The sequence below is a fragment of the Helicoverpa armigera genome, chromosome 9 (genome assembly GCF_030705265.1).
Source record: "Helicoverpa armigera isolate CAAS_96S chromosome 9, ASM3070526v1, whole genome shotgun sequence".
Classification (NCBI taxonomy): Eukaryota; Metazoa; Arthropoda; class Insecta; order Lepidoptera; family Noctuidae; genus Helicoverpa; species Helicoverpa armigera.
The window spans coordinates 2,910,215-2,924,625 of NC_087128.1; the positions used below are offsets into that span (position 1 = coordinate 2,910,215).

Genomic DNA, 14,411 nt, shown 5'->3' on the forward strand with positions numbered 1-14,411 from the left:
CTGGACTTTTTTGCTGTCGCCCGTGCAGCGAGTCGGGAACTAGCAAATGAGTTCATTGTTTGTCCCGACACTAGTTTTTGTGCACCCGGATAACATGCTGTTTTATTGTGTAAATACGTTTAATACGTACATTTCATGTTTTGTGTTTAATTAAATTCGATTAGGGAACTTGAGAGATTTTTTTGTTTATTAGTTTTTAAATAATATGAATTTAGGAATTTGAGGTTCTTGATGAATAAAGTTGCTATCAATATCTTGACGATTGGGTGATAACAGCAAGAATTTTATTAGATTTAATTTGGCTTTGATATTTCCATACATTGAAGAGTTTTATTAATTAAGGTAATGTTAGAACGTACATACATACATACGTACATATGTACAACCCCTTATCGATAAATTATAAAACATGATTTAGAAGCTGCAAAATAATTACATAAGTAAATGACTAAAATTAATGAATGACTGAGCGTTATTTTTGAAACCAGTCTCATTTGTATAATTATTTGAGAGCAGTGTTAATAAACATTCAGCCACGTGGATACGTTGTGGTTTTAATGCAAACTATTTGGCTATTAGTGTGTTAGAATAATAATCTGTCAGGATGAGCTATAACCAGGATATAACGATGACGTCATTTAACAAATGCAAATCGGTACTTACGGATTTTTTTCCTTTAAAATTAGAACATGCTAGGATGATTAATTGCCATTATAGCAATAAAATAAATAGGATTCAGCGTGTTGGCCGTGATTGCCTTCCTTCTAAAACACCAGTTTACCAAATCTCGTGCAATGCATATGTTATGGACCATGTGATTAATTCGGGCATTATTTATAATGCCCGAGCATTATGAATAATGTCTAGCTTTATCGGGCCAAGTGATTAATAACTATCTTAACTTCATTATTTATCACATTGTACGGGCATTATTATATTGCTACATGATAGTTGGGCAATTTGATAATAAAGCTATATTTTATGTGGTGCGAGGGTGGCAGTTGTTCTAATAAATAAATCTTGTTACTTGCTACATATTTTATGATTATTGTTTTAAATTATATGTTCTATTTTAATGGGAAATTATAAGTCTAGCCACAAAATTATTAATTGGACTCGTTTTTTTTTATGGTAGAATGTAATTTGGATTCAAAACCTTGTATTAAAAACTGAACTTAGTGACGAAAACGAATCGCTGCAAAACCGACTACACGTAGTCTTGTCTGCCCTACCCCTAGAGTGCAATTCAAAACCGCGTAGGCGCGGAGGGGCGAGGCGGCCTGCGAGCTGAGGCGCAGGTAGTTTTAACGCTCGCCGACGCGGCTGAGGCTGGCCGGCTCTGCCGGCCAGCAAGCCGAAGCTGCGGTGATGAGCGTGAAAACCATCTGCGACGATAAGCTCGCATGGGACCGCCGGAGCCCCGCAGCGCCGGAGCCGTGACAGAAGCCATGCTTGCTGCATGTTGCTTGCTCACTTCTATGCTCTGTCAATTGATATGGGATGTGTTATATTTAGTTTATTTTAAGTTAAATGTCAATAACAATAAAAAAAATGAAATTAAATATGTTTGTATTACTTTGCCCAAAAGGTCACGGGCAATATGTATAGTGCCCGGTCAATTTGATTGTTTGAATAATTATTATCAAATTGCACTCTCATATTGGGCATTATTCATAATGACCGGGCATTATGTATACTGCCCAATTTATCACATGGTCCATAACACATATACAAAATCTCCAGGATCCATCTTTAAAATATTTTTTTCGAAAGAAATTATTTACCTATATACGTATTGTTTCTAAAATTGAAAATCGAAAGCTATTCTCCAATTGCCAAACAAAACACAAATAATCGAATTTCAATATACAACAATTTATTTAATATCTAATTAAACATTACAATCTTGTGAGCAAACACAGCAATCAAGTCATGTGCCTTACATACAATATTTGTCTAAAGTCATGCACCCACTGCTATCCGTTATACTCAGAACATGATAATACCGCGAGAATCTACTTCTGTGACACCCACGGAGTAAGGAAAGATTACCGGAGATAACATAATGCAGGTAGGTCAGGTTCCTTCTTGTAGGTCAAATTCGTACGGTGGGCATGCCATCTTGGTCAGTTACGAGTGAACTAATGAGGCGTTTGGGTTTTTTGAGACATCTAAAAAATAAATAAAAATAAAATAACGTTTATTGACAAGAAAGTAACATAACATTCTGGTAGTTGACGTCGAGCCACAAACTAAGCTCTGCTTGTGCCTTGTGGCTCGGAGTGCGAAGTTTCCTTATTATTGCAAGTTAATCTAACAATAGAGAAAATTACCAACAAATAGAACTTAAATTAGGGTTTAAATCTGTCAACGAGTTTTGGTATAATACAAAATAAGGCGTTTAAGGGCGATAACAGTAACGTTTCTCGTCACCCGCTCAGGCGATGTTCCATTATGGCACCTCCGCTAGTCATTTTGTTCTCCGCGGTGACACCGCATTTGTTTACTTGGAAATTACGTAGAAAGTAAACATCTCCATATTTGGTGGAAGCTTTAAAATTCTTCTTTTGTTTGTTGACTACTGAATTTTCGATTGTTTCTTTTTACGGTGGCACGTAGACCACAACGTGAATGTATGGCTGAAAATAAATGATATGAATAAATAAAATGATAGAAGAAAAAGTTTTTCCTAAACAGGGATTTTTTGAAATTGATTTATCTGGGAGATATACCCATGTTTAGATTTGAACATGAAAATTTTAAAGGTGTCTTGATTTTGTTTAATTTAATTTTTCATAGTGCTTTTTGGACCGATAATAATTGTTATCAAAATGGGTTGTGATTTATCAAAATCCTGATACGTTCTAAGAAAAATGCATTTTATAAATAATCCACATACACGAATAAATAAAATTTATTTTCAGTTAAAAGCATCCGTGTAATCTATCTGTATTTAGGTATGTTGAGTTAACATCTTTTTGAATGCAGACATGTACTTATATAATATTTTTCTTCTTCAACCTACTTTCAAAAATGTTGTTTGTTTGAACATCTATCTCAGACATGTTCAGTCATTCACCCCTGAAATAACTAAAGAGATTGGTCATTTCAATACGAAAATAACATAAAGGAACTAAAGTGAATTTTTGGGTCGTCTTTATCCCGTGGGAACTACTTCGCTCACCCGGATAAAAACAAGGCTGTAATAGCAAAAAAGTACCTACTCCTTTCTATCTAAAACTGAGTAGGTAAGCACATTCAAACAAAGAAACTCTTTAGCTTTATCATATTTGTATAGCTCTAGACATAAGGACAGAAGGGCTTCGGGAAACACTAGTAAATCGATAAAATCTAAGATACAAAATGAACTCTTTAAGAATGACTAATCATCATCCTCCGAGCCTTTTTCCCAACCACGTTGGGGTTGGCTTCCAGTCTAACCGGATCTAGCTGAGTACCAGTGCTTTACAAGAAGCGACTGCCTATCTGACCTCCTCAACCCAGTTACCCGGGCAACCCGATACCCCTTGGTTAGACTGGAGTCAGACTTACTGGCTTCTGAGTACCCGTAACGACTGCCAAGGATGTCCAATGACAGCCGAGACCTAGAGTTTAACGTGCAATTACTAATAATATACGAAAAAAAAAGACTAATGGTTGATGGTTCACATCCAAGTATGTCTCATAGACCATCCAATGAGTTGTTTTTAATTTCTTTGAAGCACGCATAGGTCAGCAACCTACTGAAACGGTTTCAGTGCACAAATCAAACAGTTCAACGTCCATGCATTTAGGTTAGATACTTAAATGTATACAAACATAGGTAGTACATAAGTAAATGTTTATCATTGAAACCGCGTGATGAATACTACAGTGTTACATATGATTCACGTTAAATATTTATCAAAGTATTAGATTGTGTTCTAAGGGTTTTTAGTTTAAGCGTGTCATTTATCATGCTACCCTAATATGGGTATTTAGTTTAGAATGACCACATTGACGTTTTCAGCGTTAATCTACATAGACTTATATAATAAAGAGAAAGGATTTATTTTTGTTTGCTTGTAATGGACCTACTGGACCGTCTTTAGAAATGCATTCAATATTGGAAAGATACATACTTCCCGAGTAACATAAGCTATATTTTATTCCGGTACGGGCAGTACTTACCACGGGACGGAAAACGGTTACACATATTGGGCCTTATTAATAAACACGGATTAAAAGTTACAGCAGACATAACAAAGGAATAGCCAAACATTTTCATAGTTACACCTGAAATAACTTAACTCCATGTTTATTAATAAGGGGATTATATTAATAAGTTTCATCAACCTTAATGGCAACGATTCAGAGCCTATAACAACCTTAACTTAAATTCACTTTCATTGAATTGTGACGCATTTTTTTCATCAATTCCTAAAAAGACCCTACTTAAAAGAGGTTAAATAAGTCCATAGTTACTTAGACTGTCAGGTCCCATTATTGGAGTGTGAACCGTTCTAGATTTTAATTGGTCCCTACAGTCTTATTTTTATTAGGTACGCATTATGGTTCACTTTTTAAGCAGTTGGGTTTTGCTGTTACAAGCAATTTAAAAGGGTAGATGGTTTTCAATTTGATTGTGACAATTTTGTTAAAATGTAATATATGCATCCCCTTCAAAACAATACCACGAGCCTCCATTTCCGTAAGCCAGATAAACTTTCAACCGTCACACGCAAGCCAGATCTCGACATAAGTAAATAGTCAAAACTATACTGTGACAGTCGCATAAGATAAAACAGTTATAAATACTACACCGGTCCCTACCATCGATTAGTGTCGTCGCGTTTCGCGTGCGCCTCATTCATTGAAAGAATAAAAACAATGGCTCCCGGTGTCGCGCAAAATTCTGAGGCCATATTGAATGAGACGTTGACAATTGCAAATGGAAATGGAAGTGTGTTAGACCAAGTCGGGCCTCTAAAGTCGTGTCCGGTGGAGTTGCCGTGCGTGAAGACCAAGCCTGTTCGAAGGGTCGTCAGGCCTAAGGTGCTGAAGAATCTTGAGAGTCGGGAGTACTTGTATGATCGGCTGTATGCTACTACGTGTCCTAGAGCGGTGAGTTAATTTTAGTTGTTCAGGTTCTGATACGGTTTGGGGTTGTTTTAATTAATTTTAAGTATGAGACTTATTTAATTTAAGATTAAGACTACCTAACTAAAACGTACTGGATTAGAAGATGAAAACATGAGATTTTTCGTAGGAAAAGCTAGGTGAAAATTAAGCTAGAAATAGGTTGTTTTGATTTCATATTTAAAATGTGCGTTAAAAATCCATTGTTTCCTTTGAATTACAAAAAATAAAAGTAAGTTACCAAAGTAAATGTGCATGTGTGTATAGCCACAAAGGGGCCTTTTTGGTATTCCGAGTTATTCAAAATAATCATCAAAACATTTATTATTGTAAATGTATATGTTTTATTAGTTAATATAACATGTCTACATAGATTAGGTAATTCCGATATTTACTGAAGATCTAAGCACGCGCCGACAAAGTCAATAGTTAACTTAGATAATGCAGCGCAGGATAGTCATGTGAATAGAATTCATAACAATGTAGAATAGTGATTTAATTTGTTTTTCTATAACATTTTTAATCCTCTCTCCTAACATAGATTTTATAAATTATGTTGAATTCACTGATTTTATATCACTCGTTAGAAATAAAAAAAAATCCTGCCTGATATATACTTACTTAAAATATTTCATGACTTTAAAATTTTTCTTATGTTGTTCCTATCCAATCCAATAGATATATTATATGAATATAACTTGTTAAATATGTACCAACACTTATATCATTCACCGTGACGAGTTTTCTGATTTTATTACCCGGCAATTTGGTGCGTTTCGCGCATAAACTAATGTGTAAACTCACATAGACTATGTACATACACACACAGCGCTCTATGTGAATACTAACATAGCTTAACACTTTGTGTGTGACTGCCCAGTTGGTCTAGTTGTCTATAACTCGACTGATGTGCACGAGGTCTCGAGTTCGATTCCCGGGATGGACTGAAATCACTTTGTAGGTTTTAGAAACTTTCACAAAGAGTCTGAAAGTTGGCGGTGTTCCACCCCCGTACCTGGGAGGGCACGTAAAGCCGGCGTCCCTGAATGCTAACCAGTAGCAGTCGCTGTTACAATTCCACGTAAGAGGCCGTCAGGCGGATTTGAGAAAATTCTAACACCAGGGCTTGCTAGGTGATTAAAACCTGTTGCTAACTCGATAAGAAAAAGAAGACTGTGTCTGTAAATGAAAAACGTTTAACTCACACTAACGCGCTATTGAAAATCAAAGATCAAAACAAAATAGGATACAGTGGATTTTCACGGTCAATTCGTTTTGTTTGTTTAAGCTGTAGACGGCAATGATTTAACGTTTGTCGCTTACTTTGTTATGTTAGGATCAGTCAATTGTTTAGAATTACTGAAGGTATCGTTTAAAAAAATATAAAGGGAGAACACATTATAAACATACTTGTTAATAATATAATTTATTTTAAGGAGTTACAGACACTAAAGTAAATTCTATAAGTTGAAGAGATTTTTAGTTCATTTTTCAACTTCTCTTCTATGGATTAGTTGTAATAAAGTATAAATTTACCTACCATAAATTTTCTCTACGCCGTATTGAATAATTTATGGAAGACAGATTCGAGCGGTTATAACAAAATGGTTTCATTTGACTTGAAAGATGAGACGAAACGGATGCCTATTACCATTTCACCATTAATATTTCGTAATTAAGACGTTTTCATGAAAAAAGACACCTTTAGAATTTCAATGTTTTATCCTGAATTTAATTAAAAAGTAGTCCTTTCATTATGAATATTTCTATTAAGTAGCACTAGAGGCAAAACAAACATGAAATACGAACAAAGTTTCGCTATATCCCAGTTGTATTAAAACTTTATTTCGAGGGGAACTCTTAACAATACCGCGTTCATATTTAAAAGGCAAAAAGCTTAGCGCCGATGCATATTTAACACTCAAAAACCTACTCGGGAAACGCAAGTTTTAACCAACTCATTCCATTCGCAAAAATGATAGAATATTTATTTGTTATATCTTTCTTGGAGCGTTGAAACTTGGCCCGTGGTGCTGCCGCGAGGCATGCCGACGTTCCAAAGTTACTGTGCTCCAACTTTATTTCGCATGTAGGGTGTGAACCGAAGATAACGCGTAATGTATGTAGTTTTAAAATAGAATGCTTTTAAAGTATGTTGGTGCACTTTAGATCTGCATTTTTGATAATCGATTTGTTCGCGAATAGTTTGGAATTGATGCATAGCGATGAACTTATCTCGATTTCAAACTTTGTTAACTCGAAGGCAATTTTGTTGAACATTGTACTTAATATTTTTTTGAAAATATGCTAAGGATGATAACAACTTATTATCAAAAGCTCTCTTAAAAACTATAGAAAAACTTCTGTTGACCTTTTCAATTAGCTAGGTAAGTATTTTTAGATTATTGTACGAAAATAAAATGTTGTATGTTTACATTATGCTGTGTCACGGGAACCGAGGGCAGCTGACAGCATAATGAGAATAATAATTTAAATAACACGCAAAATAAAATTCGAGGTTTTCAGCAAAAATCTACCTACTAATCTTGTACAAAACAATTTTTCTAAGTTATTGTATTTCAACCTACAACAATATTTCACGGAAGTTACAGGATATACGCGAGATATATATTTTTGGCAATACATAATCCGTTTATTACGCAGTAACCTACGGTTACAACATTTTTTAAGAATTGATGGTTAAAAGTTATAACTTAAACCCGGCATAATTTTTAGTTTGAATACCGGTCAAACATACAACTTATTTCATACAATATCGCAAAAAATGAAATGAAATTATACTTATCTCTTTACTTACAGGGCATTATTATCAAACTAAACAATACCATAACAATCTTAGCATTAGATTAAAATAATAATGCAGTTACTATGTGCCGTTGTACAAAATGCAAATATGCATGATCTATTAATAAATTGCTGGTAAATAATTGTGATATAATTAGGCTTACGTTATCAAAGTGCGTTCACCTGATTAGTCTCTGTTGAGATTGCAATCAGATATTTACACTGACGATCATGCACGTAATTATTATGACACTGCATGTTTATATTCTTGTTCCTGCGATTGCGAAATTATTTAATAATTTAAAGTTAAAATTGTATAAAAACTGACGTATGCTTGATCACCAGCCTTTTCATAGATTCATAGGAGGGCAAAAACACAAAGTAATGGGAATTGACTAAGGTTTTAATCACTCTCAACTGAAAATTGAAAATTATTTACATTAGCTATTGTATGGGCTTTGTCCGCTAGACAGGTTTCGTCTCTTGGAATACATTGCGTATAGGAAAACCGCGTAGGTACGGACCAAAGGCGTTACAAAATAGCTAGCGTGAAGGTGTGATGAGAAAATTAGTCTTAGTCTAACCTATGTAACCAACTTTTAACTTTTAACCTTCTCCATTTCTGAAGAAATTATATACAGTTTGAAAGGAAGTTCTAATCGTACTTGATAGAACAAGCGTCGGCTTCTCCGATAGAGCTGATCTCTGTTAACCCTAGAAAGATAACCATATTTTGACTGTTACAAAAGATAACCATGCGCTTCGGAGGCGCACAATATATTAATATTTTTTTTTTTTTATGAAATACCTATTTATTGTATTTACTTACTTATTTTTTTTTAATATGGTTCATGAACTAATAATAAAAAACGTTTTTAGTGGAATATTTTATATATTTTAAAAATTAAACTTAAATCAAAAAATCTCTAGAAAAAATTAACAAAATTAGCAGTCTTCTGTTTACAGGAACATAGTATCAAAAAAATTTATTATTTTTCTTTTTATAAACGAATTATGTCATTTCTTACTAACTAATCAACTAAAGAACTTAGTCAAAACTATAATCATTAGGCTCAAATTTGGTTTGATAGGCATTCAAAACAAACATAATTTTTGTGTTCGCCGCAAACTGTTTTCAGTAAGCTCTGAAGATACAGATGGACTTATATCGTCTTCATTTTGTGTGTCATTCAATTGTTGTGGCACCTCTTCATCTATAAACTCGTCTTCGAAATCACTCTGTATGTCATCTTCACTCAAATTCTCTTCTATCTCACTGTCACTTCCTTGCTCTCGTTCATGCTCGTTCTCTTCCTCTTCAGCGATAAACCTACATATTGCATCATCAGATAGTGTCCTCCGGCTCGTCATGATGTAAGCGAAAAGATTTTGTACTAAAACAAAGAAATAAACAGTTATAGTAAACATTTTATGTAAGTATAAACAAGTTCATTCTTTCACTAAAAGTCACACAAAAGATAACCATGCGCTTTTGGAGCGCAACACTTAGTCATAACTCCAAAACTATGGTACTTACCGCGTAAAAACGGCCGTCCCGCGACGGAGTGCACCGACCACTGAGCTAACTTAAAAGGACAGGTAGAAACGCGCGCTCATTAGAAAGATACAGTGATGTTAAACCAACGCGGGCGCCTCTGAAGCGTAGGTTATCTTTCTAGGGTTAAAGTAACGAGAGCCAACATCTTACTATTCAAAGCGATCGGCGAAATTGGTACAAACTTGTTTGCAAACTGACTTTGACTTGGATAATGTGTTGGCGGCTTGGAAAGAATGAAATGCTTTATAAAGCTGAAAGGTTATGGTATGTTTTCGTGGCCTTTCCTAATTTGAATGAAGTCATGATAAATACTGTCCTAGGTACTATTATATGGATTAAAGAAGTCATTGAATTTAAAGGAACTGAAATTGATTTCTTATAAAAATATTTCAGACCCAAGTTTAATAAATTTATGATCTATATCATCTCATAGGTACTCAATGTACAAGGACTCCTTATTACCAATTTTATTATCTATAAGAACATATCGAAACTAATAACTTTATATGTTTTCCTTTGAAATAGACAACGATATTTGGAAAAAAGCGTTCATAGGTTAGCAAGATTGACCTACTCCAAATACTTACTTACCGAATACTACTACCGAATGTTATCAATCTATCATTATAGACGACAATCTTTTGATTGGTTGGCAGTCTATCCTTGTTATTTTTTTTTTCATAATAACTTATTATGGATATGTATGATTCTAATTGTCTAAGGTACTTCTCTAAAGTGTATATTTTTTTATAACAACTAATGATAAAAGCGTTGGTTCGGCTGACATCCCTTATTTTATCACTTCAAATATCGAAAAATTGATCAATTCAACCATTTTATTTCAGTGATAAACCATAGGAATTTGTATCGTGAAATGATTGAAAGGCCATAAAAACACCATCATAGTTTATGAGCATTTTCTTTTTATGGTTACACAGCGTGAAAATATTGCTGTTTCACATAAAATATGGGTGACATAAAGATTCGAGATTCAGTTAGGAACTTCATAAAATAAAGGAAGGTGTTAAACTTGAGTAGAAGAGAGTTGTAGACGGATACTTTTATGGATAATTTATATTTTAATTATCATTGTTATATGCTATCTCTATTGTTAGCTTATAGAGATGAAATCTTATATACCATACTTGCTCAAGCTTCCATGATTAAGCAGAAGCATTCTCAGCTTCAAGTCATAGTTCCAAAATGAGTTAATTTTAGCGTAAATGTATATCAAAGTATAACAGGAACAAATAGAGTATCAACAAATTCATAAAGGTGGCACATAATATAAAACAGTACATCAATACATTTAACAAATTCTAAACAAAATTCAAAAGGGTTCAAGGATAAATAAGCTCTTCGCATCGCTTCGGGACGCAACCGTTCTTCCAGTAATGAAGTTATCAACCACGCAGTTTGCGGCATCCAACAAATAGTCTAAGGCTTTCTACAAACGAACCACTTGTGTAAGCCGCAGTATGTGGGTGGCTACTTAGCTGCTAAGTAACGAGAGCTCGTGACTGCTTGATTTACGTCATAGTGTAAAAGGGTAAACTACTTTATTTTAGCGCATGTATCTTACACTTGATAAGAAAGGTATTAATACTCATAAAGTTTGACTAAGGTGGCTCTAGAAGATATTAACGAAAAGCAACGCCTAACTCAACTATTTTTTTTACAACCGTTGTAACTATAAGTAATAAATAAGTAATACTAGGGGATTGGTGTACCCATGTGGATAAAAGCACCTTACATTTATGTATAAACAAAAAAAACCCTTCTAGCCGACTATATACTAAGACTACTCTCACAGCCACGTACGCGAAACATAAATAATTTAGACCACAACTTGTCGCTACGAGTGGCTCGTGTGTAACCAGCCTACCACTCAATATTCGACACACGAAGAAAAATTATTTACCTACGTAGCCGGAACGATTTGTGATCCCTGCTCTTTACGTAATTGAGGCCGCTGTTATTAAAGTTTATTTTTATGTGAAAAACATGTTTTAGGTAAAGAATAGGGTACTGATTTTATGGGCCGTTTAGGGGGCATTTTGTTGACACACATTTTTATTAGGTTTCTTGAAGACTTGGTATGAGGATGACGTGTTATGACGTGATCGTTAATGGGTTAATTTTGTTAATACGCAGTTTAAGTTTACATTTAAACTTGTCCTGAGCTATTTAGATTAAAAAGCTGGTTTACTTTTGTGCTCAATACATTGGGAAATGTTTTGATAAGAACACGCGTAAGTGTATACCCCTATATATAGTGTATACGTATACTCTGATATAGGTGGGTAAAAATTTTGCAACCAGACATTACTTACACTCTTAAAAAAATCTGATCATATGAAAATCAAAACAAACATTATCGTAGATCTTATAATAAGTTTAAATTAAATCAACAAAAGAGATTTGAACTTACATTTTCTGTTAAGTTACATAATTCTGTAGCGACAGCAAAACTTTATTACCAGCTACAATAAAACTTCGCAGCAGCCATAACCGGACAATATAATAAACAATCCACATTTTAATAGGAACAACGGAGAACGAACAGTTGTCGTAGACTTTGTCTTAGAGCCTACAACCTACTGGAGACGATATGGCCGTATTTTTTCATCTGCCAAATGTATGAGATCATCGGTCAAGCACATATTTAGGTAAAGTGCATCAAGCTTAGGCTTGTGTTTGGCGTTTTTGTCGACCTATGCGTACGTAACGATGTAGGTACTCAAACATGTATAGTATACCTAAGTGAGAAAAAAATGAGCGTAAATTGGCATTTTTTGAATGGAAATGTCCATTGTGCTCGCGGCGGTTCCTGTTTTTTAAATACTTTAAGAGCCTTCTTGTTTTCATTGCAATTTTCTTTCAAGAAAATGGCGAATCTATTTCCTTTACTAATAAGATTCGAACCTATCCAGTCAGATACAACACAATCTTGTATTTACAGTGGAATACTAATGCACTACTTATTTTGCTTTCAGATTGAAATCTTATTTTCTTACGCTCTGTGACTTCTTTGTTTTTAAATAATAACAAAACTCGCGCTGCCTGTTCGGTTTTGCAAAATAAGGTTGTGTTGATGTAGGTCTTACTATTTATTTACTATTCCAATATTTTGCAGTGAAATTAAAACTAGAATACTGCAAATAAGGCAGTCATTTAATTTATAAATTGAAATCATTCAGTCACAGTTCAACTAATAGGTAGTTTTCAATGCTCATTGATCCATAACTTATATTTGGATAATCAAAAATTAAAACAAATAAATAACCTCGGCTTATTGACATATGCATAAAATTAACAAAAAGTATCCATCATTATTCAGTACTTACTGGCTGAATATAAATATGCAGAGAATTTGTTTTAAAAAACAATTCCATGTTTGAATTAAGAACGTCATTTGTTTTGGCGCCAACGCGGTGTTATCTTTCATAATAAGCATCTGTGGTTGTTAATATTAACGGAGGAAAAATATTAGGTATACCTATGCCAACTTTTATAATAAGTTATTTCCCAAGAAAGTAATTTTAATAAAAAATATTTTCATAATATCACAAGACGATATGTGAGTAAATGTGGATTTTAGTAAAAAAAAATGTTAATACCATCGTAGACTGATCACGACAACGTAATATGTATTACTCAGTTATATTTTGTTAGATTTTTTTTGTGACAACAATAAACTAACCGAAACTTAATATCAAACTCGTCAGCTTAATTAACTATAAAGTTTGTATTCATATTTATTAATTTAAGATATTTTTTTTGTCAACAGCCAACGCTATGCAACGAGAAGGCGTGCCTTGGCAGTCTGATGGCCATCCCTGGCCGCGGGGACGTGCCAAGAGAACCCGAGGAAGTTCTCAACGATGCCAAGGATTTTCTTGGACAGTACTTCGCTTCTATACGCAGGTGAGACATAAAATACACGTAAATTTTATTACTTGGTTGGTTTCATGGAACTACTAGGCTATAACATAGTTTTGTTCTAAGTTTTTCCCACGGATTCACGAATAGAAATTACTAGAACACCCTGATAAAAAGTAACCTGAATGTTTCACTGATATTTGATTTATGTTGCTGCTTAAGTTTCACCAAAATACGTTGAGTAGTTTCAGCGTAAAAGAATTCCCAAAATTCGCGCATCTAAACTTTTACGAACGTAATTTTAGTGTTAGTGTTAGTCGGTAGGAACCTAGATTGCAATCCCAAACGAAAAAAAATGTCATAGGCAGATAAATACTTAGATATCCATTCTAAATGGAAATCTGGTACCTTCTGAACAAAAATATAACACGATAAAATCATAAAAAATAACTTTTGTTCCACATGAATATTATGCTAATAGCACGGTGAGAGTACAAAGCCATTCATATAGACTTGTTTTGACATCTTACCTTTATTTCTTTTATAAGATTAAACTTGAAGGGAATAGCACCATTTCTCAAATGTTGACATAAAACTGAAAAGAAAACTGGTTTCAGAAATTCCTTTTGTCCGAATAAAACTTCTTAGGAAATCTTAGGAACGTGGAATTTGCGCAAAATTAATTAATGCATTCTTAAGTTGCATTTTGCTTGAGAGAAACCAAATTTTCGCGGAGTACAAAAGACTGACTAGTTTAATTTTCTTTGTACGGACTTTATAATATATCTGGTTGGTTTATATTGTTTTAGTTCTTGACTAGTTATTTGGTAAACTTGGGTCGCCATTTGTAATAAATTGCTTCAAGGGATTTCAGCATACGTTAAGGCTTTATTCGTCCCATAAAATTAGCGTACAGAAAGTCGAGATTACATTACCTGTTTGGGTTATACGATTATTTGCTTTGTAACTATTCAGCAATGAGAATTGTTTTAGGACTTTTGGTACTGAAATATTATTTGCTGTATCTTGTTATTTCATATGAATACGT

At 34.0% G+C, this 14,411-nt stretch overlaps 1 protein-coding gene across 1 annotated transcript in view; it reads left to right on the forward strand.

Annotated features, from left to right (window-relative positions):
- The first annotated feature begins 4,808 nt into the window (after positions 1-4,808).
- The window catches only part of LOC110378714 (nitric oxide synthase-like protein), a 29,308-nt gene continuing 19,705 nt past the window's right edge, over positions 4,809-14,411 (forward strand). The window contains exons 1-2 of the mRNA XM_021338090.3: positions 4,809-5,103; positions 13,272-13,408. Coding sequence (XP_021193765.1) covers positions 4,870-5,103; positions 13,272-13,408 — 371 coding nt within the window. The 5' untranslated portion in view covers positions 4,809-4,869. The remainder of the gene's footprint in view (positions 5,104-13,271; positions 13,409-14,411) is intronic.